We start from the raw sequence: 27,605 nt of genomic DNA, 5'->3' as shown, positions 1-27,605 counted from the left end.
TATCCCTTGGAAAACTATTAGTATTCCACAACAACAGCAAAGTTTCAGGGTACAAAATCAATTTATGAAAATCAGAAGCATTTCTATACTGTGATAATGAACTAAAAGAAAGAGAACTCAAAAATATAATTCCATTTACAACTGCAACAAAAATAATAAAATACCTAGGAATAAATTTATCCAAGCAGGTGAAAGACCTATACAATGAAAACTATAAGACATTATTGAAAGAAATTGATGATGACATAAAGAAAAGGAGTGATACTCCATGCACATAGATTTGAAGAATAAACATAGCTAAAATGTCCATACTACCTAAAGCAATCTACAGATTCAATGAAATCCCAACCAGAATCTCAATGACATTCTTAATGCAAATAGAAGAAAGAATCCTAAAATTCACATGGGGCAACAAAGATCCCAAATAGCAACAGCGAACCTGAGAAAAAAGAATAAAGCCAGAGGCATCACAATCCCTGATCTCAAAATATATTACAGGGGCCAGCCTGGTGGTGTGGTGGTTAAGTTTGTGTGCTCCACTTCAGCGGCCTGGGATTCGCAGGTTTTGATCCTGGGCACAGACCTCACACCCTCGCCAAGCCACACTGTGGTGGCATGCCACATAAAATAGGGAAGACTGGCACAGATGTGAGCTCAGTGACAATCTTCCTTAAGCAAAAAGAGGAAGATTGGTAACAGATGTTAGCTCAGAGCCGATCTTCCTCAGGAAAAAAAAAACTACTACAAAGCTATAGCGATCAAAACAGCATGATACTGGTACAGAAACAGACATACAGATCAATGGTACAGAACTGAAAGCCTAGAAATAAAACCACACATCTACGGAGAGCTAATCTTCAACAAAGGAGCAAAGAAGAGACAATGGAGAAAGGAACCATAACCCTTCAATAAATGGTCTTGGGAAAACTGGACAGCCACATGCAAAAGAATGAAAGTAGAGGGGCTGGCCCCGTGGCCGAGTGGTTAAGTTCGCGCGCTCCGCTGCAGGCGGCCCAGTGTTTCGTTAGTTCGAATCCTGGGTGCGGACATGGCACTGCTCATCAAACCACGCTGAGGCAGCGTCCCACATGCCACAACTAGAAGGACCCACAACGAAGAATACACAACTATGTACCGGAGGGCTTTGGGGAGAAAAAGGAAAAAATAAAATCTTTAAAAAAAAAAAAAAAAAAGAATGAAAGTAGACCTTTGTCTTTCACCACACACAAAAATTAGCTCAAAATGGATTAAAGGCTAGAAGTTAACACCTGAAACCATAAAACTCGTAGAAGAAAATATAGGCACTACACTCTTTGCCCTTAATATTTGAAGCATCTTTTTGAATACCATGTCTACTCAGGTATCGGAAGCGAAAGAAAAAAGTAAACAAATGGGACTTCATCAGACTAAACAGCTTCTGGAAGGCAAAGAAAATCAGGAAAAAAAGAAAAGACAACGCACCAACTGAGAAAAAATATTTGCAAATCATGTATCTGACAAGTGGTTAATTTCCAAAATATATAAAGAATTCATTCAACTCAACAACAAACAAACAACCCGATCAAAAAAATGGGCAGAGGATATAAACAGACATTTTTCCAAAGAAGCTATACAGATGGCCATTAGGCGCATGAAAAGATGCTCAACATCACTCACCATCAGGGAAATGCAAATCAAAACTACACTAAGATATCACCTTACATCCATTAGATTGGCTATAATTGCCAAACCAAAAAATAGCAAATGTTGGAGAGGATATGGAGAAAAGGAACCCTCCATTCACTGCTGGTGGGAATGCAAACTAGTGTAGCCACTATGGAGTGGCTCAAATCTCCAGTATGGAGATTTCTCAAAAAATTAAAAATAGAAATACCATATGATCCAGCTATCCCACTACGGGGTATTTATCCAAAAAACTTCAAATCAACAATTCAAAGAGACTTACGCATCACTATGTTCATTGCAGCATCATTCACAATAGTAAGATGTGAAGCAACCCAAGTGCCCACTGACAAACAAAGGGATAAAGAAGATGTGGTACATATATATATACATGATGGAACATATATACGTGATGGAATACTACTCAGCCACAAAAAGACAAAATCATCCCATTTTCAACAACATGGGTGGATCTTGAGGGTAAATAAGCCAAACAGAGACAACAAATATTGCATGATTTCACTCACAAGTGGAAGATAAACAAACACATGGATAAAGAGAACAGATTAGTGGTTACCAGACAAGAAGGGAGTTGGGGGGTAGGCATAAGGAGTAAAGGGGCACATGTATATGGTGACTGACAATAATGTACAACTGAAATTTCACAATGTTATTAACTATTATGAGTACAATCAAATATAAAAAAGAACTTGAAATAAAAACTTTTAACATATAACTTGATGTTACCATAACTTTTAGCAATTGGGAAGCTACAAAAAGAAAATGACAGATCCTGAATAGAAAAACCATCTCTACTATAATAGAAAAGGGCTATGTGTCATTGATTACTTAATAAACAAACAAAAAACCCCTTTTAGACTCATTTCATCACAATTGGTAGTCAAAGAATCTTGTTGAGAACTGGTATATTACAGCATGTCAAACATGCAGTAACTATCATAGGTTCATGTCATTGGATCAGATGAATCATGTACTCATTGTTTATAAAAGATGCCTGCTGCTATATCATAAAACAAAAGAAAATGTATAGTAATACGTTTTCAAGAAGACAGGAAAAAAACACAAAAATCGAAAAAGAAAAAAAGGAAATTCCTTTTTATAGTTAAAGTGAACCATTATGTTTGTGGTTGGGGGGCAGGGGAGAAAGAAAGAACTAAGAGTATGATCATGTCATATGTTTTCAACGACATATTTTGAGGTGCATTTCCAAAAATAAAAGAGGAAGTTTTTAAGTAACATAAAGACATATCAATTATAGCTTTCATTATTTTTAATGGCATCAAAACATAATATAGAATATTCCACACAAATTTAGGAAAGCCATAACTTAGGCAACATTATTATATGGCAAAACATCTTCAAAGAAATACTTGTATGAGCTGATTCTAACTTTAGTTGAATTATTATGCTCATTCTCACTGTCTTTACTCTGTATTTTAAATAATCACCTGCTACTTTTTACATACTAACAAAAGCAAAAGGATTTCATACTCAACAACATTAACGGAAGAAACATTTATAGGTAATAACTTTAATAAAATGTTTCCACTGATATTTACTTTCTTTTGAGATTTATAAACTGAAATCTACTGTATAATTAGTGGGTTTTTGAACAATAAAATTTTGAGGTCAATATCAAATAGCATGTTTCCCAATAAAGAACTAGCCGTATCAAATTATCTTGTGGATTCAAATAGGTTCTTTTATGCAATGTAAAAATATCCACCAACAGACAGAGATGCGATATTGAATAATTTCAGTGGGCACCACTCATAGTCTATATAAGTAGCTCTTTTTATAGTTGAATATTATCCAATATATGTAACCTTACACTGTGCCTATATCTGATGATCTTTGTTATTCTGAATCTTACTAGGAAAAACAGCCATGTTTTGAAGCTTAAATTTATATTTAAAATTTCCACTGAGTGTGGGTATAAAACCACCTACTTTCCAATATACAAGTGCGAATTTTCCCCCACAAGCCATACAAGAAAGCAGGGAATATAGCTAATTATAGGTAGTAACCATTATTCATTGAGAAACTTTGCTATGCTCATTTTTCTAGAAGTATGATTGTCAATATTGTAGTCATCAATATATTAATAAATTAATTTAATAGTCTGTGCTTTAAAAATTGAAAAAGCCCAAATATAAAAATAAAATACTACATCAAGAATAATAAACATCTGTACACAAAGATGGCATGCCAAGGTGAGGTAAACTGCTTATACCTACAGAACTTAAGAAAGTCTCAGGAATGTTAAGTCCAAAAAGATAAGAGCTGAAAATTGGGTGATCATTCGAGATTTGAACAATGTACTCTCATGTGCTCATCTCAGCTTTAAGGGAAGATAAATTCCTCTCTCTCATCTCAACAGAAGATGACAGGTCTATTATCTGGATGAGTTGGACCAAGGAAGCTTTCAAGTCTGGGATTCTAACATGCAAGAGTGTGGAGTTGATGTCCTAGATTAAAAACGTGGGAACCATCTGACACCATCTGACACAAGCTGCTTCTCCACAGAGACCCAGTAGCCAAGAACGTCCATAATAACTAAACAGCACCCCCCCAAAAAGATATCTACAAATAGCTGACAGTTCAAAGACCTTTGTTGATGGGGAAGTTAGAAACCCATCTGGTCACAAGGCTTCAAAAGCCCCAACTTTGCAAACTGTGCCTAGGTTTTAAAATATACACATCCCAACATCCAGACAAGGGTCACCAAAAACTTGAGGAAAGTTTCTAATGTAAATGATAGAGAATAAAACAAACAACAACAAAAATAAGTCTAGGAAAATGAAACCAAGTCAGGGAGCAAAACAACTTTGAAAACAGACTATCATTACAATCATCAGAGAGATAAGAGAATATATTGCATACACGAAATAAGGAATCATCAGAGAATGAAAGATTTATGAATTAAAAAAATTGATAGACAAATTGAAAAATATAAACGTTAAAATGACAAAGAGTAAAACAAAAGATAAAAGTAGAGACAACAAGAGAGAAAACACAGGAAAAATGGAGGATTAATCAATGAAAGCCAATATTTCATTAAGAAATTCTAATGTAAAACAATGGCAAAAATTACAAAATAAATTGTAACACAATGAATCTTACTTCTAAAGAGCACTAATGTCCAGTTTTAAAAGCTAAACAATTTCAGTGCCAATAATGTAAAAGAACTCTTAGTAGGCCATATGGAAGCTTGCTGCACTAGGATGAAGTGAGTGGTAGTGGTGGTTGGGGGGATTATGGAGATGATTCCTAGTGAAAAACTAAAACACAGAAGGAACTAGGTTCCGTAACTGTGGTAGGAAATTCCAGATGTGTTTTAAGTAGTTTTCATTGTTGACATGGAGCCCTCCGTCTAAATCTATATGAAAGACAGCGAGCTTGTAGTTTTGGAGTATTCAAGCCAGAAAGATTCTTCATTCCAAGAGGGCTGCTGGTGCCACTGAATTTAGGGCATCCCTTTAGGGACAAAGGAAGGTCCTGGGAAGTAGCATCTCTTTAGTTTCATTGAAATGTTTCTCAGTGTTTCATCTACTAATCTTCACTCTACTCTAATGTCAAGTTTGCTGACCTATCAGGCACAGCATATATTTTATAAATTCAAATCTATAAATTCGAAACAATCTTAGAAAAAATGCTTATTGAATGCTACCTCTCCACAAAACTTAAAATGGCTTTCTGTACAATGCAAATTGATTTTTCCTTCAGATTTTAATTAAAATAGAACCTTTGTAAAACTAAATAAAACCTGGAGGAAAATTTTGGAATTATATATAGTAATGAAGCATGTACATAACCTTAATTATAGTGTTTACAAACTAAATACTACAAAGTTAAAATTACCATCCATAGATTAAAATATACATACTGTAATTATATCCTGCAAAGCCACATTAAAGGTTTAGTGGAACTATGCAATGAAAGAACTGAAAAATCCAGCTGTGTAGTTATTTCTAATTGTAGTCAGTTATTACATCCTTCGATTAGTGAAAATGACAAGAATTTGCAAAAGTAAAAGTTTCCAATGAAAGTTTCATTTAGAAAATGCTATTATTTTCAAGTAAAAATTTTCTCCCTTATTTCAGAAACAATGAGAAATTCCAGTATAACCTTAGACCCAAATAAAGCAGAGCATATACTAATTTTGGTGGAGATTGAAAGAACTTCTGTGCAATTCTAGCTGGCTAAACATTTCATAAATCAAAAGAAATAGATTTTACTATTTGAGAGAATTGTTTTATGCTCTGTTAGAAAGAAATTCATATTTTAAAATATTAATTTTTCATTTTTATTTTGAAGACTGATAGTGAGTACCTGTTCTGCAAGATTAGTATTTTGTCTTCACTTGTGCCCAATGAGATGTATAGAACACACTTACAAAGCGTTAAGTGATATGGTAATAAATAAGTCATGCAGCCCTCCCAACCAAAAAGTTTTGCTGCAACTGTGACACATGTTTCTCACTCAAAATTAAATGTCAGGATGACTTACATTTTATATTTGAATAGTACAAGTTGTTGATATTTGATTTGTTAACAATTCTCCATGTTTTGAAGATTAGTTTTGTGACATCACTGATTAGGATGATCAGTAAGGCATCAGTTAGACCTTGAAGAACAATATAATAATAGGTCCAAGCTCAATTGTACCCTAAACCTAGAACCAAGTGCAGAGTGGTCAAGTGAAATTCACAGGAAATTAATTAATGAGTTATTTAGGGTCAGAACCTATGAACAGAAAAAATTTTATGCTAAATGACACCGTAATCAAGCAAGAGAAAACACTTATTTCTATGTGGTGATATCAGCAATTGGAAGTAGATACGTGAATAGTAAATAATAAATTATAGATATTTAAGAATAAGGAAAAGTAACTGAACATCAACTAAACTCATGTAAATTAGAATAAATAAATGAAGCCACTTTGAGGGCAAACAAAAAGTAGTAGCTGAAATATTCATAATCATATGCATCTGTCTTCTCAGAGATAAACCTAAATCTATCTTCTAACACATGTCTCAAAGGCAATGAGCTTGATCTCTTAAACTTGAAGATGAATGATTAGCACAAACTATAAAACAAAGGCACAAAAGAGGCATTTATTTACTATTCAAAAACATATATGTGCTTTAAAATAATATTTTTAGCTTTCTAGCAATAAAGTCACCTACATAGCCAGAAAAACATCTTCTAAGTACACTTGAAAATTACACACATCACTTTCAAAAATGTTTTTCAATGCACATATTATCTCACAGAAAAGGGACACAAACACTGAAACATCAAAAAAGAAGTACACGCAGAGACCTAAAGCTACAGGAGCAGCCATGAAATTGGTTTTCTATCAATTATTGCAGTCCTGTCAAAAACATCACTGCTACTCAGAAAACTGAGAGCTTTTGCACAGATCTCTGATATAGAAAATTGGGTTTGACTGTCCTCACTGAGGAAAGAGGATGCAAATAGGAGATTTGAGGCTGGAACACCTGCATGGGTCCAGGAACCTCCAAGTTCTTGGAAGTAAAAATGTGGCTAGAACACACACACACACACACACACACACACACACACAGAAAGAAGATTGCTGACAACTAAAACTTATTTGGCTTGGCCTTGAACCAAATCCCAGTTTGGCCAGGGGGTTGGATAAATAATTCTTTGAAAATTAGTAAGTATAAACCTACTCTCATGGTACAGAAAATCTCGAATCAAGAAATTAATATAGGGTGCTCACTGCTTCCAGCGTTGTGGGGCTCCACAGCAACTACCAGAAGCCAAGGAACATCTTTTGTGAAAGAACGTACCCTGGGCCTTGCATGATTCCCAATAATAAGACAAGCAAAATATGAAATCACAATCTAAAATCATAAAATATACTTGTAAACAAGCCACCATGAGTGAGATTCTGCTGTAACAAACCAATGAACTAATAGAACTTATCTAAATTAAAAATGTGGTCATTAAATTAAAAACTTAACAGAGAGGTCGAACAGCACCAGATTTAACATAACTGAAAAAAGAATTAGTGAAACAGAGCTAAACAATAACATAATAAAAAATGAAACATAAAATACATTTAAAGATATATGATATTCTAAGTTCTCAGACGACAAGTTTAGTGCATAACTTGGATTTTCAGAATAAAGACAGACAAATTGGGGGAAGAGACAACATTGAAGAAGATAAAGATGCAACATTTTGCAGAACTGATGGAAAACATGGATCTTCAGACTCGGGAATCACACTGAACTCAAGCAGAACAAATAATAGAAAACCACATTAAGACAAGTAATTAGGGGCCAGACCCGTGGACAAGCGGTTAAGTTAGCGCGCTGGCTCTCCTCTTCGGCGACCCAGGGTTTCGCTGGTTTGGATCCTAGGCACGGACATGGCACCACTTGTCAGGCCACGTTGAGGCAGTGTCCCACATGCCACAACTAGAAGGACCCACCACTAAAATATACACCTATGAATTGAGGGGATTTGGGGAGAAAAAGCAGGAAAAATAAAGAAGATTGGCAACAGTTGTTAGCTGAGGTGCCAATCTTAAAAAAAAAAAAGATGTAATTAAACCTCAAGACAACTGGTTAAAGTACATATCATAAAAGCAGCCAAATCAAACGGCAAAATGTTTACAAGGAAATGACAACTAACAGCAGACTTCAAAACAATAGCAATGGAAGCCAGAAGAGAGTAAAATCATCTCTTAGATTACCAAAGAGAAGTAACTATCAGTCTTGAACTGTATACTCAGCTAAACTGTAATTTGAAAAAAAAAGTTGAAATGAAAACTTTTAAGATAAATCTTTTGAGAAATGAATGAAAGCAATGGATCTCTTCTCCAGAACATGTACATACAGACAATTACAAAGTCGAATACAATTTTTGAGACTCTCACTATCACTGAAGGCTGTCTTCTGTTTCAGAACATCAACTTTCACCCTTTAGTCATGGTACATCCGAGAGCTGTGTACTGGGGCCACATTCTTTAGATCACTTATAATAATGCTTTAACTAAATTACCCCAAATCTTATATCTTTGTATTGCAATGAAGAGCAATGGGAAAAAAGTGACCATGTACTTATTTTTATCTCAATTGTGATCCTTTTGAAACCACCAACTACCACATTACATAATCTCACAACTCATATACACACTGTATTTACCATACATGTTCTGGGCTTTACCACCCCATAGTCTAGTCAACCACCCATACATGGGGTGGAGTGAATAAACATGTCTAAAATGTCTGCTTTGTTCTTCCTTCCTTCTTCCCTCCCTCCCTCCCTTCCCTTCTCTTCCCTTTCTACTTTCTTCTGTTCTAATAAGAAACTTCCAAATAACAGTGATATTTCAACTTTCTAATACATATTTAACTTGGTCAGGCAAATTACCCCCTAAATGTTCCATACAACACACAGACATTACACATTATACATTACACATTCTATATACATACATATACACATACATCTGGGTCATACTCATACTCTACAGGCAAGTAATTTATGTTCTACTTTCTCAACTTGTAACTGAATAGAGGGTAAAAAGAATATATTAGTCAATAGTACAGGCTATGGAATCAGATTTCCTGTCTGGGTTTGAATTTTAGTTTCACTATGATTTATCCCTATGACATTAGGGATAAAATGCTAACCTTTATAGTCTCAGTTTTCTCCTTTATATGGATTGCCTTCAGCTTCATCTTCTGTAAAATACAGAATATTGATATTACCGAATTCTTCAGTTTGTGGCCAAAATCTGTTGACTATTTTCAGTTCTTAACACAGTGATTGAAATAGAATGAATATTTAAGAAAGTGCTATGGACTGAATTGTTCCCCCCCACGCCCAAAATTTCATGTGTTGAAGCCTTAACCCCTAATGTGATCATATTTGGAGGTGGAGCCTTTGGGAGGTAACTAGCTTTAGATGAGATCATGAGGGTAGAGCTCCCGTAATGCGATTAACGTTCTTAAAAGAAGAGGAAAAGAAACCAGATCTTGCTCTCTCTCTCTTTCTCTGCCATGTGAGGACAAAGTGAGAAGGCGGCCATCTGTAAGCTGGAAAGAGGTTCCTCACAGGAACCAAATTAGATGGCACCTTGATCTTGCACTTTCCAGTCCCCAGAATTCTGGGAAATAGATGTCTGTTGTTTAAACCATCCAATCTATGAAATTTTGTTACAGCAGCTGGAGCTAAGATAGAAATGTTAGCTATCTTTAATGTTGTGGTAATTGCCAGACCACTGATATTTTTGCCTCAGAAAGGGAGAATGTGGTCATTTTAGAAGACTGTCAATATAGAATATGGAGTGGAATGAACAAATTTTAAGAGTAATTTCACTCAAAACATAATACACAAGCAGCAAATCTTCAATGAGAATTTTCTCACTTTTTAACATATGCCTATTTTGTTTCTTGGATCAGCTAATAGATGACTTGAAAATATTCTAGAAAACACTTTGAGGAGGAAAGAGCAATATATGTAAATGTGTATGATGCTTTATTTAATAGATGGAAACTCTTTGCATTAGAAAAAATTGAGTAATAGTGCTAAATAAATGAAGACCATAAATTCTGAGATTTATATATATATATACATGTCCATAACTATACAAAGACACATGCATTACAGCTTATTATATTACACAATTCAAACTGCAATAAGATTTTGAGGTCTAAGAAATTAGATCAGCCTTTTAGATTTTATCTAAAATAGCCATGTAGTAAAAAAGATATTATGGTAAATATGGAGGTTTCAGCTAAGATCCCATTTGCTACCTAGCTGTAGCGTCTGCAGATAGTCTTCTCCAACGCAGTTGAACTATTCCCAGAGAAGCCTGCATCTGAGTACATGAGGAAGCAGGGGTATAAAGGGCTGGACGTATTAGCCCAAGGTAAACATTCTGTAGGATCATACTCCAGAGTTCCTTGATAGGTTGGCTGAGGCATTGCCAAGGCCTCCAGTATAGTCCAACTTTCCTCTACTAATCTATGTTGTGCTTCCTTTTACAAGACAACTTGCAGCCCACACTCCATGTCTGTGTCTGCTACTGGATAATAAAACATGGAACAGTTGATACCAAAAGTAGGGGTGTCTGAAGAAGCAGGTGATAAGATAGGGTATGCATCAGTGAGTGAGATTCATAAGGTTTTTGAGATGTATAGAGGAAAGAGTAGCCTATTTACGAAGTGGTGCAAAAGGTTACCAGAGCAGCTTTGATCTGGGACAGCAGCAGGAAGAGGCACAGCAACAGGTCCAAGAAGTGGTTCAAAGAATCCTGCCACTTGGGCCATATGATTGATTCAGGATTCAGTGAGCCTAATACTGTCTAATATATTAGGGATGGGAAGAAATGTTGTGTGGAATTTGTGGTCAGCTCCAGTTGGAGTATTACAATGAAGTCCCTTGGTTTTGTGAGCAAAGTAATGCCACATGCAGTGTAGAATTATAAACCTTTGAAAAAATAACTCCTGGTACACTGAGCAAGAAGAAATGACTGACCAAGAGATCATGATCAGACTACGTGGCCGTGTAACTGGAAATACCCATCATAACCTGGCTACCAACCCATTACATCATAAAGTCATGCTGCTCAATAACAATCTATTACAAATGAAATGGTCCATCCAAATGGAACAGACAATGCTCTCTTGAGAATTCCTCATCTTGCTGACTGAGGCTTTGTGGATCCTGCATTGCAGGTCAATTACTCCATTTTCCTAGGCTGTTTCCTTCTCCTCCTTTAAAAGGTGTTGATCCCTAATAAACACCTTGAACCTCAGTCTCCATTTAAAAGCTTCTTCTGTAGATGCATATTATTGAAAGCGGGCTATGTAATGGATTTACACTATAAAGACTCAATCATAAGGTGCTATGAAATAATCCTTTCCATTCTCCCACCTCTACCAAATTTCACCATTCCCTCTAATCTCATACACTTTTGCCACATGAAATACTAAGATGAACAAGGCATACCAGGTCCACTCACAGAGTTTATAAGCTAGGGGAGAAGATAAATCACACGATTAAAAGAAATATAATATAATATGATATACTATATTTAAAAATATGTAGTTCAATATAATATAAGAAATACATTGTTGTTTCCTTGTCACTCATTCTGGGGCAAGAGAGAATTTTAGTGTGAGAGCACTTCAAGAAAGAAGGATTGGACTGGCTTCATGGTCTAGTGGTTAAGTTCAGTGCATCTGCTTTGGTGGCCCAGGGTTGTTCCCAGGTGCAGAACTACGCCATTTATCAGTGGACATGTAGTGGTGGTGACCCACAAACAAAATAGAGGAAGATTGGCAATAGATGTTGGCTCAGGGCGAATCTTCCTCAGTATTAAAAGAAAAAACAATGATTGTGTAAGTACATTGTTGGATGGCCAGGGTAACAGGGGAATGCTGTTAAAAGGACCTAAATTTGTCTGATGGGAAAAACGTAAGTAAGGTTGAAGTGTTACTTTTAAAGAAAATCATAGAGACTCAATAGGTGTGTCTAACATAGAAAGTTTAGGTCAAAACTATGTTAAATATTCCAACAATAAATTATTGATGTAAATTTTACAGTAAACATAACTATGATTAAGCACCTCATATTTCACACTTCTATAAGCATAAAGCATTTGTTATTCTAATGAACAGCTTTACAAAAATGGTATATCTCTTTACTAAGGAAAAACAAATGCCAGACACACATATCCTTAGAATGTTAGGAATGGTCCCAATGGGATTACCCAGTTGCCTCCTGACTACGAATTGCATTTATGCTTTCCTCTCAATCACATATTTACATTCATGCCTGTTATTCAAATAGGGGGCTACACAACAGAACACTAAAAACTTGGGTTTTTATACATAAAATGAGATCACATTGCCGTTTGAGATACAAAGTATAAAGTCAGCGTTAAATAAATCAGATTACAAACGTACACTTAATCTTAAGGAGAAAGGATGGCACCAGTCCGGCAACAGGAAGTTGTATGGAAAATTGAGTGGACATGTTCCTAACATCCCGGAATTTTCCAGTATGATAATTCAAAAAGAGAAAAAAGAGACAGCAAATACTACACAATTGAGAAGAGGCCAGGCACACCCTACAGGGAAGAAAAAGAAAAGGCTGAAGTGGCTCTGAAACCTCAGCCACAACACTCCAACCTCCAAGATCATTGCCCCCACTTCTCCTTATAAGCAAAAGACTACAGGGAAGAAGAAAATCCTATCCGCGGAGCAACGTGTCTTCCATCTAGGAGAGAAGGTGCTTGGTGCCTCTTCCCTGCCAGTAAGTAGAGATCACTCAAAGGGATGAGCAGATCCACCCGATTTGTCAGCATGAGGTGGGAATGGGGGAGTCTGGCATTTCCATCCTCATTTGGACTTCTGTTTTCACAGAAGATTAATCTGTCTTCTGAAATAGGAAAGCCACGAGGCAGTCTACGTTCTTACATTTTAGCTTAATAAGGATATCCAACTTTTCTCCAGGTCAAGTGGACACTGCATAAAATTGTTGGGCTACAGTTACACTCAAAACAAAACTTGCTGATTATACGGGTGAGGATGTGTCAAAGGAGGTCAAGAGGAGCAGTGTCCCAGCTGAGGGAACTGTATCTCCAAAAAGCTGTCTGATGTGGTTGCACTCCACATACGTACCCTCAGAGGGCAGGTACTTAGATGTCCGTGCCACAGAGAGCATAGGTGGCAGAAACAGCCCCAAAAGAACTACAGCACTGGAAAAATATGAGGTATTTGACTACTTTTCTCTTCCCTAGAGAAGATGTAGTTCATGCCACCTCCCCACTCTCAGTTTCCCAAGATAAGGTCCAGCTGTCATGGGTGTCAGAGAAAATGTGAGTGCTAAATTGGACTTCTTAAATTTTAGACTATGCAGGACTCAACTGCATGTATTTGTACTTGAAGATGACCACAGACTATTTGCCAAAGATGTTAGATAACAGAAAGAGAGATTCAAAAAGAATCCGTGAAAGCAGTATTTAGATTTTAACAGTCACGTTTGTATGACACTGAGTTGAGATCATGCAATGGTTTGGTCATAGGACTGTAACCTGATTTAATGTACATATTAAAGAAGAGTAAGCCATGGAAACAGAAAAAAAAAAGTATCAATGGAGATATTTTCCTCACGTGAAATTGAAAAACCCTAGCCATAGAACTTTGAACATTTTGGTCTCATTGGCAAGCTTTAAGCTGTCCTGGTCTGAGGGCAGTAAACATTCTTTTCATGTAACCTCCTTTATTGATATTCATGGCTCACTCAACAAGTTTCTGACTCATGTTTTTTTCCTACATAATTTACCCACAGGTAAAGATGTATATATACATTCATATATACACTGAATGTTTAATTTCTGGGACAGTGATTTCTCATTGTAAATTAACAAATGTTCTTTGTTATTGTTATTATATATTAACTTTATAAGCATGGAAATCTGCTTCTGAGATTGGGGTACAAAGTCAAGTTTTTGAACTTGATTGACTTGGCCAGATTAAAGCCATCATAAATTCTCCATGATGTTGCAACTTTGTAAGAAGTCTTGGAAAAATCTGTTAACCTTCTCCCTGAGGGTGGACGGCTGTGGTGGGGCAGTATTATTGTGCCAAGTTTGATTTTTATAATGTTTGGAATTAACATTACTTTTCTTTCATGGTTGTGCTTGAGCACCCACTTCTAGCATTCTGCCTTGTCAGAAATAATTCATTTTCTCTTTTTGTCTCTTACCTTTCACCCTCTCTTGCTTTTTCTCTCTTAAAAGAATATCATTCCTGCATCTGGGATAATAATTTCTTTTACTAGAGTCCTTGAACTCACTCACTCATTCTTTCTGGGCACTATCTTTATAAATCTTCTCTCCTGAAGTACAGAACATGTGCACGAAAACGTTGCCTATCCAAAATCTCTCATCATTATAAGAGCTGACCTGTTTGGCGGCATTATTTGAAGCATGTGGTAAATAATTAATGACGAATAATATTTCTGACACTTCTATTAAAAACCTGTAGTTATTCTCAGTAAAAACTGAACAAGCATGTGTTCACACAGGTGAGCCCAGAATGATTTTATCTGTTCTGTTTCCATTGTCCACCAGGATAATTCTTCACAGGAAGGTTCATGTCTTTTATAGAATCCTTACACCATTTGTGTTAAGAGCAAGACAAGGCAAGCAGAGGAGGGATACTATGAAGCAATGATTTCCTTACTATCTTGTACTGTTTTTTTGGGTCACTCAACAGACTTCTATGTCCCAACCAACAGAGTCCAACTGGTAATTTATTATTATTTCCTACTTTACTTTCTTTTCCTTTTAATGAGAAAACAAATCACATTTTCACTACATGATGAAATTCTACATAAGTGAAAAGAAGTGCTGTAAATTGTTTAACTTCTCAGAATTAGCTAATTCTATTACCGAAAATGCCATGATTGGTAGTAAAATGTTGAGTTTTCAAAACACCATTTTTTTTGAGGAGGAGGAAGATTAGCCCTGAGCTACATTTGCTGTTAATCCTCGTCTTTTTACTGAGGAAGATTGGCCCTGAGCTATCATCCATGCCCATCTTCCTCTACTTTATATGTGGGACGCCTGCCTCAGCATGGCTTAACAAGCAGAGCCATGTCCATACCCGGGATCTGAACCGGTGAACCCCAGGCCGCCGAAGCAGAACGTGTGAACTTAACCACTGTGCCACTGGGCCAGCCCCTCGAAACACCACTTTGAAATAAATTTTAGTAGACAAGATGAATTTTTATAGCTGGCTTCCTGAAAACATATATAAGACATCTGCATTTTACAGTATGACTTTCACATCTACGTAAGGAAGAAATGTTATTAATAAGTGAAAAACAATATCTTTTAGAATATTCTGCCATCAAATCTAACATTTTGCAATTGTTTTTCCACCACTCAAATTTCAAATATTAATTTTTTTCCATCAAATTGAACTTTCGGGATTTTGCTAAACTCTTACATCATTACTAAAGATAGAAACTTTTCCGTTATTAAAGTTATTGTCAAGAAGAATAGGGCAGTGGAAATATCTTCCCAACACTACCTTATTAAAGAAAAAATGTACACGTTGAAGGAAAATAAAAAGCTGTTGACACAGGCATATTGAAGATCAGCCTGAATGAACCAACACACTTTGAAATCATTGACTCACTTTGAACTCCATGGGAGCGTACTATTTTCCAGGTTTCTGAAGCCACTTCTTTGACATCTACTTGATAGTGATGGATAGGCACACCTCCATGGGAGTCGGGCTTGTTGAATGAAACCTTGGCTGTGGTCTGTGACAGCTCTATAATCTTCACTCCATAGGGACTGGATGGCACATCTACAAAGGATCAAAAACAAAGGAAATATAACCCAGGTAATGTGGACAGCCATTATTAAGACTTATGGTGCTCTGAGAATTAGGAAGAAAAGAAACTCCCTACCTTTGTCACAATATGTTTGAATTACAAAGCTTCCATAAACCGCTGAATGATCTCTTCAAATTGTTAGGAACTATACACTAGTTAGTCTTTATTACCATAACAAGTAAAGAGTGAAATATTCAATATTAAATTTCATTCATTTAAAGAATAATTTTACTTCTCCCTTTTCTATACAATATAAACATTCTATTTACATTCAAGGAAAACAAGCGTGTGTGTGTGTGTGTGTGTATGAAAGAGAGAGAGAGACAGAGAAAGAATGCAGGTATAATTAAAATATAAGAAGAAATAAAAATTTTATTAAATGTGAAGTTTATAAAAAATGTCATTATGTTCCAAATAAAACTTCAAGCTATCTGTTTTAATTTCATCTATGTATTATTTAATTAAAATAAACCTTTAGCTGAGATACCTGTTTTACTCCTATATTTAAAAATCACTATAAAATCTTTCTTGTGTGTGTTTTTGTATCAAATTTTTCCTATTTTGTATTACTCACATTATTTCAAGCTCAACAAGATATCCTGGGTGGAACTTTATTTTCTTTTCTAGTATACAAAACTTTACAAAGAATTATCTGAAAGGCTGAACAGCAAAGAGGAGAAAATGAGAGAGAAGAAAAGTCTCAATGAGGGAATCAATGAAACCCCTGCTCCAAAAACATGAAGAGTTAGAGGCATGCTAAACTTTAAAGGAATCCATCTGTACCCTTGTCTGTGTCTCGATCTCTCTCTCTTTCTTTTCAATATTACATTTGCAATTATCATGATGTTTGGAAATTTACATATAACCTGTAAATTATATGCATATATTATATATTCTATAAATGTATAAATAAATATATAATTTCATCTCTGGAATTAACTTTACAAAAACAAACAAAGAACTTGATTAAGAATAATGCAGTAAATGTAAACTTCTCTTCTGATATAATAAACATTCATATAAATATCTCCAATGCTTGTCAAAAGTCAAATGCCTTATTTACTAGAGTTTAAAGAGAATAATGCAGATCAGATAAAAATATGCCTTATAAATAGTACTAGGCAAGAGCCAGGAGGGTGGGTTTATGGCCTTTTGGATGTGAGTAAGGCAAAGAAATGCAACACTGCATTACAGCTCTAATTAGTGACTGTAAATTACTTGAGATCCTATGAAATGCATTATGTTATAACTCTAAGGTTTGGAAATAAATGTGCAGAATACTGATGCACCCAAAGTCAAATTGCTATTAAAATCTTATCTGGAAATAAAAATTTTAAATTATCTAAATAGTCTATTTAAGCTGTTATACATAAAGATTATCATGGTTTTCATGTTTCTTTAATTCATAGGTTATAACTGTAGGTTCTTTTCGTCTTTAGGTTTGATGTAAAGTTAGCAGAGGAGGTAAAAAAACAAGCTGAGTGACTCTCTAATGTCAGCTAGGTCTAAGTAGGGCATCACAGCAATTATAATCTTCTGTCTGAGGACACATTTCACAAGGAAAGGTCCCAAGTACTGGGGGAGGAGGGAGAGCTGTGGCTCCTCATGGGCTCCTACCTTTGACCATAGGGCATGCACATGGTCCTCGGTTCTTACCCTGTTCATAGAGGTACGTACCATTGGTTAAGCTGGATGCCTCAACATGGTACACCTACTGAGATATAGCCTGTTTTTTCTTAGTGCAAAGGTATCATCGCCAAAACATGGGCCAGTGGGTATCTTTTTCTAGGCACAGAGTCTATTTTCAGACCTGTTCACTCTTATCCTGGCTTTTTGTCTATATTTATATCCTGTTGGCTTCTTATTTCTGTTACCTGACCAAATGGAAAAACATGCTTATGACTTGCATCTCTAGCATCTTCCTAAACGTTTTTTTTTTTTTACATTATGATTTTATACATCCAACCACCTACTGACTACTAAACTATTACATGCTTATACATGCATCCATACAGATGTACATGTAACATTGAGAAAAATGACTGGAATATACTTAGTCCTCAGGAAATTTATGATAAATTAAATATTTTAGTAATTAAAAATAGCATACAAAGACACAGAACATGTCCAAGTGAATAGTGTCTGATATGCCTAGAATCTCTAATTCTTCTCTCCATCCTCTCAATTGTTTTATAATCACATTCATCCTTGAGTCTATCTCTTACATAATTACAATTAGTCAGGAAGTTATTTTCATCTTTCCTGCATTATAATTCTTGTATCCATCTCGTCCTTCCTGTGTCCACTTTAACTCCCAAGCCCAGGCCCTATCTGCCTCTGCCTGTACTGCCATTAGTGGCTCTCAGCTTCCTTTTCTATTGGACATCCCACCAAATTTCAATCCATATGGTGCATAAATGCAAAATCAATCTTTCTAAAGCACCACTTTAATCACGTCACTTCCCTGAGGAGGATATTCAGGAGCTTTCTCCTCTTTACAATATCAAGCTTAAACTTTGCAATCTGCCTTTCAAGATCTTGAGTTATCTAACCTCAATGGGTGTATGCAAACAGAGGGTCATAGTGTGAAAGACTATCAAACACAGCTCAATGTTTCAAATGAGGCTTGTGCATATTGACTTCTATACACAATGCTCCTCTCATTGTTAGCATAATTTTATAAACTACTTCCTAGCACCTTCTATCTCAATAATTAATGAATGCCACTCATCACTGAATGAATAAAAATAACGACAATTGTGCAAACACATATTTGTTTACATACCCTTTCTTTTCACCTCTATTAGTACCAGTCTAGTACTGGAATTAAGAGCCTGGATACATATCATCAGAATCTATGGATCCAAAGTCTGGCCTTGCTACTTTTGTCAACTGCAATCTTAGACAAATAAATGCCTTAATCTTTTCAATCATTGGTATTTTTTTCTCTAAAATGGAGATTAGAATAATACCCACAGCTATGCTTGTTCTGAGCATCAAGTAATGTAGAGTACTTACCTGAAATATACTAAGCACTTAGTAAATATGAGTCATTGTAATTTTGCTATCTCTCCCTGATAACCATACTCCTTCTGTGACATTATTGTGTATCCATTGACATCTATCAACATTTTAGTCAAACGGAAGGTAATGGATACAATATTGAGGTTCAATTTAGTAATGCATGCTGTGTCTAACAGCAAAGAATTGGTGCTATGATCTAGGAGTCAGATAGAAACAATCTTTGGAGTTGTTGCATGACCCTCAGCAAATTAAACTGGTTGGGTATTAGTTTCCACAGAAGTAAAATGGTAACAACAATACCAACCTTAAAGTTGTTGTTCTGAGGATAAGTTGATGGATATAAATCACTGGACATTCACTAATATTATTTTGACTTATCCTTTCTTTAAAATGGCTGCTAGTGTATAAATAATGTTGATAAACATGCTGATATTTATACAAACGCCTAAAGTTATAGTTCAATCAAAGCATAAATACTAAAACTTATAAAAAGTCAGCCTTGGTAATAATTTTATCTTGTAACAGGTAGAGGAACAATGGGAGGAGTTCCTCCTCTGACTTTAATTCTGATAAAATATAAGAATACAATTAAATAAAGAGTAACTAGCAAGTAAAGGGGAAGTGCATGAAGCCTCATGGAAAGAGAAGAGGGCAATAATCAGATATACACATAGAGGTCTGGAAACAAATTCAGAATAGTCCGTCAAATATGTTCCTCTGTCAAACAAAAAAGAATCCCAAAGTGAAGATACTTTCTATAAAGTAAAATTCTGAAGGTATATGTCCCAAAATACTCATGTGGAAGAAAAGGAAAGGAACTAATAAATATAATGTGACTGCAAAGCAGATCTTGGATGAGTAAAATTTTTAATAAAATTTCAAAAGGAAGACGAATCACAGAATTACAAAACAATATTTCCTCCGGCTTTAGAATAAGCTAAGAGTATAATACGCTGAAGACAACAGCAAAATGGATGAGTTGTATGTGTGTGTATGTGTTTTAGTTCTTCACACTCTCTTCCTCAATTGCATCAATTCTCAGCAAATAATAGATTCAATATGAAAGGGAAAATGGATCTCATCAAGCAAGGTCACTCAAATTGTGCCCTATCACCTCTGGATGAACCTATAATGGAAGTGTACCCTGCTCTTTTCCAAGGCTAAGCCCTCCATCTCTGAATGGCAGTTCTTGAACTGTTCTGCAGAGTACTGCATCATCAGAAAGCCTATCTCTTCTCTTTTCTTCTCATTTGGGTTTTTAGTCTCTTTTTCTTCTCTGTCCGAATACCATGAACTAGAAAGATCCTGCAAACAACAAACATTCTGCAATCCTACTCTCTTCTCAGGTAACAAACTCTTCTTTTGTTTCCCTGTCATTCTGTTTGAATATGTTGTTCCTAATTTCTGCCCCAGCATCTTTATTTCTTCTGAGAATTTGGTTTCCTACAATGTTGGGAAACTGGCAACTAAAATTTAGTTCAGAGACCCTGACTCAGCTGTTACCCCACAGATGAGGATGTGGTATTGCTAAACTTAGATCAATTGGAAGAGTTTGATATTTGTAAAGTTTCCTTTAAGTGGAAGTATTTAAGTGAATTATTATTCCAGGATATTGTTTTAAACCCTATCCTAGATATTTTCTATTGACCATCCACATCAATTGCTATCATGTAAGCTACACCCTTTATCATAAGGAGTGATAAAGACTCCTTTATCATAAGGAGTCTGCATTTCCCAGACTCACTTGCTGCTATGATTCTAAGTTCCATGGAGGCACTCAAGGAGTGTGAATGTCATTCCCACTTTTCTGAAAAGGTGCGTATGGACAAGAGGACCTGCAGATGTGAATGATGCTTAGAGCTGGACTTATTCCACAGTCCAGTCACACAGTTTCTGGTGCAGGGTGGCTGTGATGTCAGCAGAGAGGTAACTTGGCAGATGGGCTTCCTGACCTCTGGTTAGCAGTTGTAGACTTGGTCTTGGACCTCACCTGTGGTATTTTGACCTTGAAGCCACAAAACTGGTGGCTATCTCTTGTCTTCCCTTTCCTCTGCCCTTCTAATACTTTCATGACCACCCGACTTTCTACATTAAAATTTTTCATGCTCAGTTTCTTCATTAATCTCCATCTGATAAAAGATCCAAATATTAAGGGAATTGTTAGATAAAGGATTGAACTTCTTAAGTTTAGTAAAACCCAAATATGCAGAGTGTCATTATCAACTGCACCCACCTTAGGGACTATGCTGAGATGGGTTTCACCTATTTCTGCTCTGAGTGGCCACCTTATTTCCAATAAGATTCTCTATATATTTTTCCTATTTCAACTGTGAGCTAATCTAACATTATAGCCAATCGGCATTACATCTCAAATGCTATAAATTTTTTCTCATTTCACTACCCATCTGGCTTTCTCCAATTGCCAAATACAAATCATTCTGCTATTGATATTTCCACAGCATTTGACAACATATGTTTAAAATTTTCTCCTCACAAGCAATTACACTTGTTATATATAATTTTTTTAAATTTTATTTGTTTATATACTTTTAAATTATCAATTAAAATGAAGTACTACAGGGATCTGTCCTTGATTATATCATTCTCACCTCAAATGTCCTCCATTGAAGTGCTCATTTACTCCTGAAGTATCAACGGAAATTATTTCCTCAAACATACCCAAGTCTTGACCCTTCTCACCAGTCATGGACTCCCATATCCATATTATTAGTTGAGAGTATCAACGATGACTCATAAGCAAATCAAATAAAACACACTGAATCCTTTATACATTCAAACTCATCTAAATCTACTATGAGCCAGGCAATTTTCTATGTTCTGGGGTAAACTTGAGACAGCAATCACTCCTTCTGTGGAGGTTATGTTCCAATTACATAAAAGTAATTATAATACATAAATTATTTATTATAAATACTGTGATGAAAAATTAATCAGGGAAGGGAGATAGTCTAGGCGGGGATAGGGAGGAGCCTTAAAGTGTTGTAATTTTCAATTAGGTGGACAAGAATATCTTTGCTAAAAAAAGGAATTTTTGACCAAGGACTTAAAGGAGAAGAAAATGATTTATATGAAAATGCAAGAGAGAGAAAATAGGAAATACAAAGATGAAATAATGCCTTGCGTGTTTAAAGAATTAGGGAAATCTGCGGATAGCGGCACGACCAAGGTGGGGGAAAGGAGATCGTGTTCAGAGAAGGCCAGTTGGGGTGGAGGTTGGGAGGGGAACCTTGTGAAGTCTGATAGCCTTTATAACTACTATAGCTTCATTTCTGATCAAAACAGTAAGCCACAGAAATGCTTTGTGTAGAAGAGAATTATGCTTTAATTTTTTTAGTAGTAAGAAGCCCTGTTGATCTTTTATTTAAACTAAACTCTAGGGTGGCAAAGGCCAAAGCAGAGAGGCTAGTTTAGAAATGTATGCAACAATCCACATGAAAAGCAAAACGAAACCAAACAAACAAACAAAAATGACTAGAATCCAGAGCTTGATTTCACGAGAACAATGAAATTCTGGAAACACTTTGATGATAGAGTCAACAGGACTTGTGAAAGGGTTGGGTCTATTGTCTGAGTAAACAAGTCAATTCAAGGATGACTGTGAGTTTCTTGACCAGAACATCTGGATAGAGACAGTGCCATTTACTGACATAGGAAAGAATTACAAAGGAAGATATGTAGAGGTGAATATAGGAAATTAGCTTTTGATATCTGGACATTTGGATATTGGCATTGGCTAGAGAACATTTAAGTGAAGAAGGAATTGAGCAGTTGGATAAAAGTAGAGCATTTAGGGAAAAGATCCAAGGTGAAGAAGTATTTTGGAGTTCTTAGAGTATGGGTAGCATTTAAATCCATAAGAATTTAGAAGAATAGCAAGGGCATGAGAGTAGATAAAACAAAAAAGAGATTCCAAAACTGAGGCACAGTGCTTTTAAAAGGTCAGAAACATGTGGAACAACTAGCAAAAGAGATGGAGAAGGAATGAACAATTAGGTAAGACAAAAACCAGAAAAGCATGCGCCATACTAGTTTAGTTGGGGGCTAGGGAGATGATTCAGGGAGGAAAAAAGTGATGAACTTCATAATATTGTGCTGCTAAATCAATAAGTGTGGGGACTGAGACTATACCACTGGATTGAGCAAGAGAAAGTCAATGGATGCCTAGATAATATCAGGTTTTACAGAGCAGTGAAGGCAAAAACCTGCCTGGAAAAGTTTGTGACAGGATGAAAGGAAAGTAATTAGATATAGCAAATATAGTCAATTCTTTTGTGAACTTTATTTACTAAGAGAGGAGAAGAGAGTGAAGAAATGATGCCATAGCCAGAGGATTTACAGGGCAAAATGATTTTTTTAGAATAGAAGGAATTATTTTCCACTGAGGCCAAAAAAGAAAAGAGCTTACTTGTTTTTAAAATTGATACCCACTAGACCAAAAGAAAAGCAATCCATTTGCCTGATATATATATATATATATATATATATGTATATGTAGAAGAGAATTATGCTTTAATTTCTTTTAGTAGTAAGAAGCCCTGTTGATCTTTTATTTAAACTAAACTCTAGGGTGGCAAAGGCCAAAGCAGAGAGGCTAGTTTAGAAATGTTTTCAACAATCCACATGAAAAGCAAAACGAAACCAAACAAACAAACAAAAATGACTAGAATCCAGAGCTTGATTTCACGAGAACAATGAAATTCTGGAAACACTTTGATGATAGAGTCAACAGGACTTGTGAAAGGGTTGGGTCTATTGTCTGAGTAAACAAGTCAATTCAAGGATGACTGTGAGTTTCTTGACCAGAACATATTCCCTTGTTTTCTGGAACAGTGGACATTACTTTAGAATGTTTGATTTTACATTTATATATTTTGGGCTATTTTGAGAAGCATGGAAATTGACAATTGCCCTATACCCTATGCTATGTTGAACTCAGTTTCTACAATTCTACCAAGATAGTCGTTCCAGGATAAATGAATCACGCTGCTTTATGACTCAAAGCTGCAAATTTTCCTTGCTGTATATATAATGTAACAGAATGCAGACATGATGAATGTTTTTAAAGAGGTCCATAATTTGATCTCTCACTACCTTTCTATTCACATCATCACCATTGATCCCCTCATACGATAAGCCCTCCAGTCCTCCAATGCTCATCTCTTTACAGTCCACAGCTATTCACAGCATTGTACTTTTTTTCTACTCATCTTGATTCTGTCCATCTTTCCCTTTCTTCTTCATTGGACCTGTTTCTACTCTCTCTTTCAGACTCAACTCAAAAGTTGATACCTATTTGAAGCCTTCCCCAAGAATTCCAGTCAGAATCCCGTCGTATATTCCCAAGCATTTGATTCACACTTTTATTGCAATCCTTATCTTTTGTACTCCTTAACTTATTTGTAAAGATCAGGTGCCATGCATTATTAATCTTCAGATTCCCAAGATCTAGAACAATACCTGGCACCTACTAGAACCTCACTATACGTATGCTGAGTGAGTGAATTAACAAATGATTAGGCATTAATGCAAACGTGGATTCCTTAAAAATACCATTAAGCTATCCTAACTTCCTTTTTAAAAAAGTTTTAGGGAATTAGAAATTTCAGGGGATGGCATAAGTAGTGTCTGAATACAAATAAAAGTTTGTCTCACAGTTTCTGGGAAAAAAAAAGAGCGAGATATAGACTTTTCCAGGCTAGATCATAAAACTGATCGTGTAAGAGAAAGCTGACACTACGTTTAGTTGAAGAAAGTGTGTTTCCAAATGAACTAGTTTTAAGCTGCTTTGCAGTGTTAGGGAACCAGGGTCAGGACAAAATGCAGTTTGAGTACAAGGACATGTAGATTGACTCTCATTCCCTAGCTACAGAATTCTGCTCAACTGATCCAGCTGCACCCGTGTGTAGATCTCCGTCCCAAAAATGACTTGTCTACACTTATCTAAGACTGAGGTGAAAATCCAGATGACCACTTCGTGGTATTTATGAATTAAATTAATCTTGGAAAGAGAACAAAAACATTGGATTTTGAGAGGGTCTCAGTAGGTTAAAAAAAAAGAGCCCAAACTGGCAAGATGAGATTTAATAGGGTTAAGTACAGAGTCCTGAACTGAGGTTAAAAAAGAAAGAAATCAACTGTGAAGCGAAGCACAGAAGAACCACTTAATAGGAGTTTTTGTGAAAAAGATGTAGGACAAGACACTAGAAGGAAAAAAGCAGCAAAATCGCATGAAATTTTGTATTATTTAATAGAAATATAGTGTCCAGAATAAGTGAGGTCATTATCCTATTATCTGATTTTACTATGCTTTGGTATACAATGCTTGCACTATGTCTAAAGAGACATCAGCAAACTGATTTCTACCCAAAAGAAAAGCAACCAATGGGAACACTAATTTGGCCATACTAGTAGCTAGCTAACATGTGTTGGGTACATGCCACGTACTCCTGCTTTGAATGTGTTTCGTGGCTTAGCCCTCACAACAGTTTATCAGGTATATCTTGGAATGACTGCAGTGGGACCCTGAAACCCCCGTCAGGAATGAGGCACCCATTCCCAGGGCTGGAAGTGTTCTCTTATGACAGATTACAGCAGTGTCCCTCCCCTAAAACTTCCCAGGAGGAGGTGACTTTATCAGAAAAGTGTGTCAATTAATGAAGCAAAGATGAAATCATTGTACTGCAGTTTAACATGAAAAGTTCAGAGTTAAATGTTAAATATAATGATGTCTGTCTGTCTCTGTCTCTAATTTTATTTGTATTTGACATTGTGGTAAAAAAGTTAACAAAATCAGTTATCAAACACATCTGTGAAATATCTTAAATTTTCCATAAAATTATATAAAAAAGTATTTATTTGAATTTTCTAAAGATGAAAAATAGGTCAAAGAGGACTGGACCAACTCTTGCTCATGAACATGAAGCCAGGGTTTCATAGAAAGACTTTGTTCACTTTTCCTGATTTAATCCAAGCACAGCTAAATATCTTTTATTAAAAAAATCATTTGAGAAATGAACAACCATAGATTCCTTGATATTAGTTCTGAGAATGTAAACAAAAATAGAGTTGAAAAAAAGGACTTGAATCATTAAAATTACATGTAGGAAATGGTACCACAAAAAGAGATGCTGCCCTCAGGATGAGTTTTACTCATAGGAGCCCTTTGATCTAGCCAATATTTTATCTTACTCGTTGTTTAAATCATCATCATCATAGCAAAGTGTGTTTTTATATAGTATTTCCTAATTTGTAAATGTTTCTTTCCTCTGTAAGATACGTATAAATAATATCTCATGTACTTCGTTGAGGTACTGTGAGAATTATAGAGATGACTGCTCATGATTCAACTTAGCTAATCACTCCTATCTGTTTTCTGGTTAGAACTTTATCAAGCTGATCTTTCCCAGCAGAGATAATGGCAAAACAAGTGGGACGCATGGAGGTGTAATGTCCAGCTCATAAGTCGCATCTATATGCCTATTTCTATATCCTGTTATAGTTACACTGTTACTGAATAAAGACTGTAAGTCCACTGTTTAAAAACAATGCTATCATCGTATTTATTAAGAGATTTAAAAGAGATGTCTTAATAACTTGCTATATTTAGTGTAAAAATTATACCTACATATTTGAAAATCCCAGTTGTCTGTGAATAAATGATTACTTAATATGCAAAAATGTCCTTTTTATATTTTAAAACTACTTACAAGATTACATATCAAACTATGTATGCACACACAAAAAAGATATGGATGATTTTTATCAAGAATGTTACCCATGTTCACAAGTTATGTTGCTTTCCAAAGCTTCTCTATCTTATGCATATTTGTTTGTTGGCCTTAATTTCCTGCCTTTTATTCTTCTTTCTTTTAAAATAATTTCATTATTTATAGAAAATTTGAAAGAATAACACATAGAACTTTTCTTTTTAATCTGAACCATTTAGAGTAAGTTGACATGATGCCAAGTTTAGCATTTATTTACTACAATAAAACATTCTCCCACATAAGATCTATAAAACAACTGAATTGCTATGTAATCCAAAAACCACAATCAAAATTTACCTATCAGCCCAATAATGTCATTTATAACAAAAGATGCATACATAGCATTTGTTATTTGTTTATTTTTCTTTACTGTCCTTTAGGCTAGAAAGTTTCCTTAATCATTCCTCGGTTTGCATGGCGTTGACACTTTGAAGGCTAGTTATTTTGTAGATGGTCCCTCCATCTGGATTTGTCTTGTATTTCCTCATACTAGATTCTGACTATGCATTTGTGGTAGGAATATCACAATAATTATTTTGCGTTCTTCTCGTTGCCTCTGTCTGATAGAACCCAAGTTTAATCTTCTCATTACCAGTGATGTTAACTTTGATCACAATTAAAATGAAATCTGCTTGGTTTATCAACTTTAAAGTTAATATTTTTCTTATCGTAATTAATTAATAATTTGGGGATAGGTACTTTAAGGCTA

The 27,605-nt window shown here is 35.5% G+C and overlaps 1 protein-coding gene across 2 annotated transcripts in view; it reads right to left on the bottom strand.

The window, feature by feature from the left end:
• The window catches only part of NCAM2 (neural cell adhesion molecule 2), a 482,218-nt gene that overhangs the window by 82,209 nt on the left and 372,404 nt on the right, over window positions 1–27,605 (bottom strand). For both annotated transcript variants that reach the window (XM_070597896.1, XM_070597897.1), the window contains exon 12: window positions 15,884–16,057. In XM_070597896.1, the coding sequence (XP_070453997.1) occupies window positions 15,884–16,057 (174 nt within the window). The remainder of the gene's footprint in view (window positions 1–15,883; window positions 16,058–27,605) is intronic.

Source organism: Equus przewalskii, chromosome 27, assembly GCF_037783145.1.
Source record: "Equus przewalskii isolate Varuska chromosome 27, EquPr2, whole genome shotgun sequence".
NCBI classification, from domain to species: Eukaryota; Metazoa; Chordata; class Mammalia; order Perissodactyla; family Equidae; genus Equus; species Equus przewalskii.
This window is presented reverse-complemented; position numbering and strand designations above follow the sequence as displayed.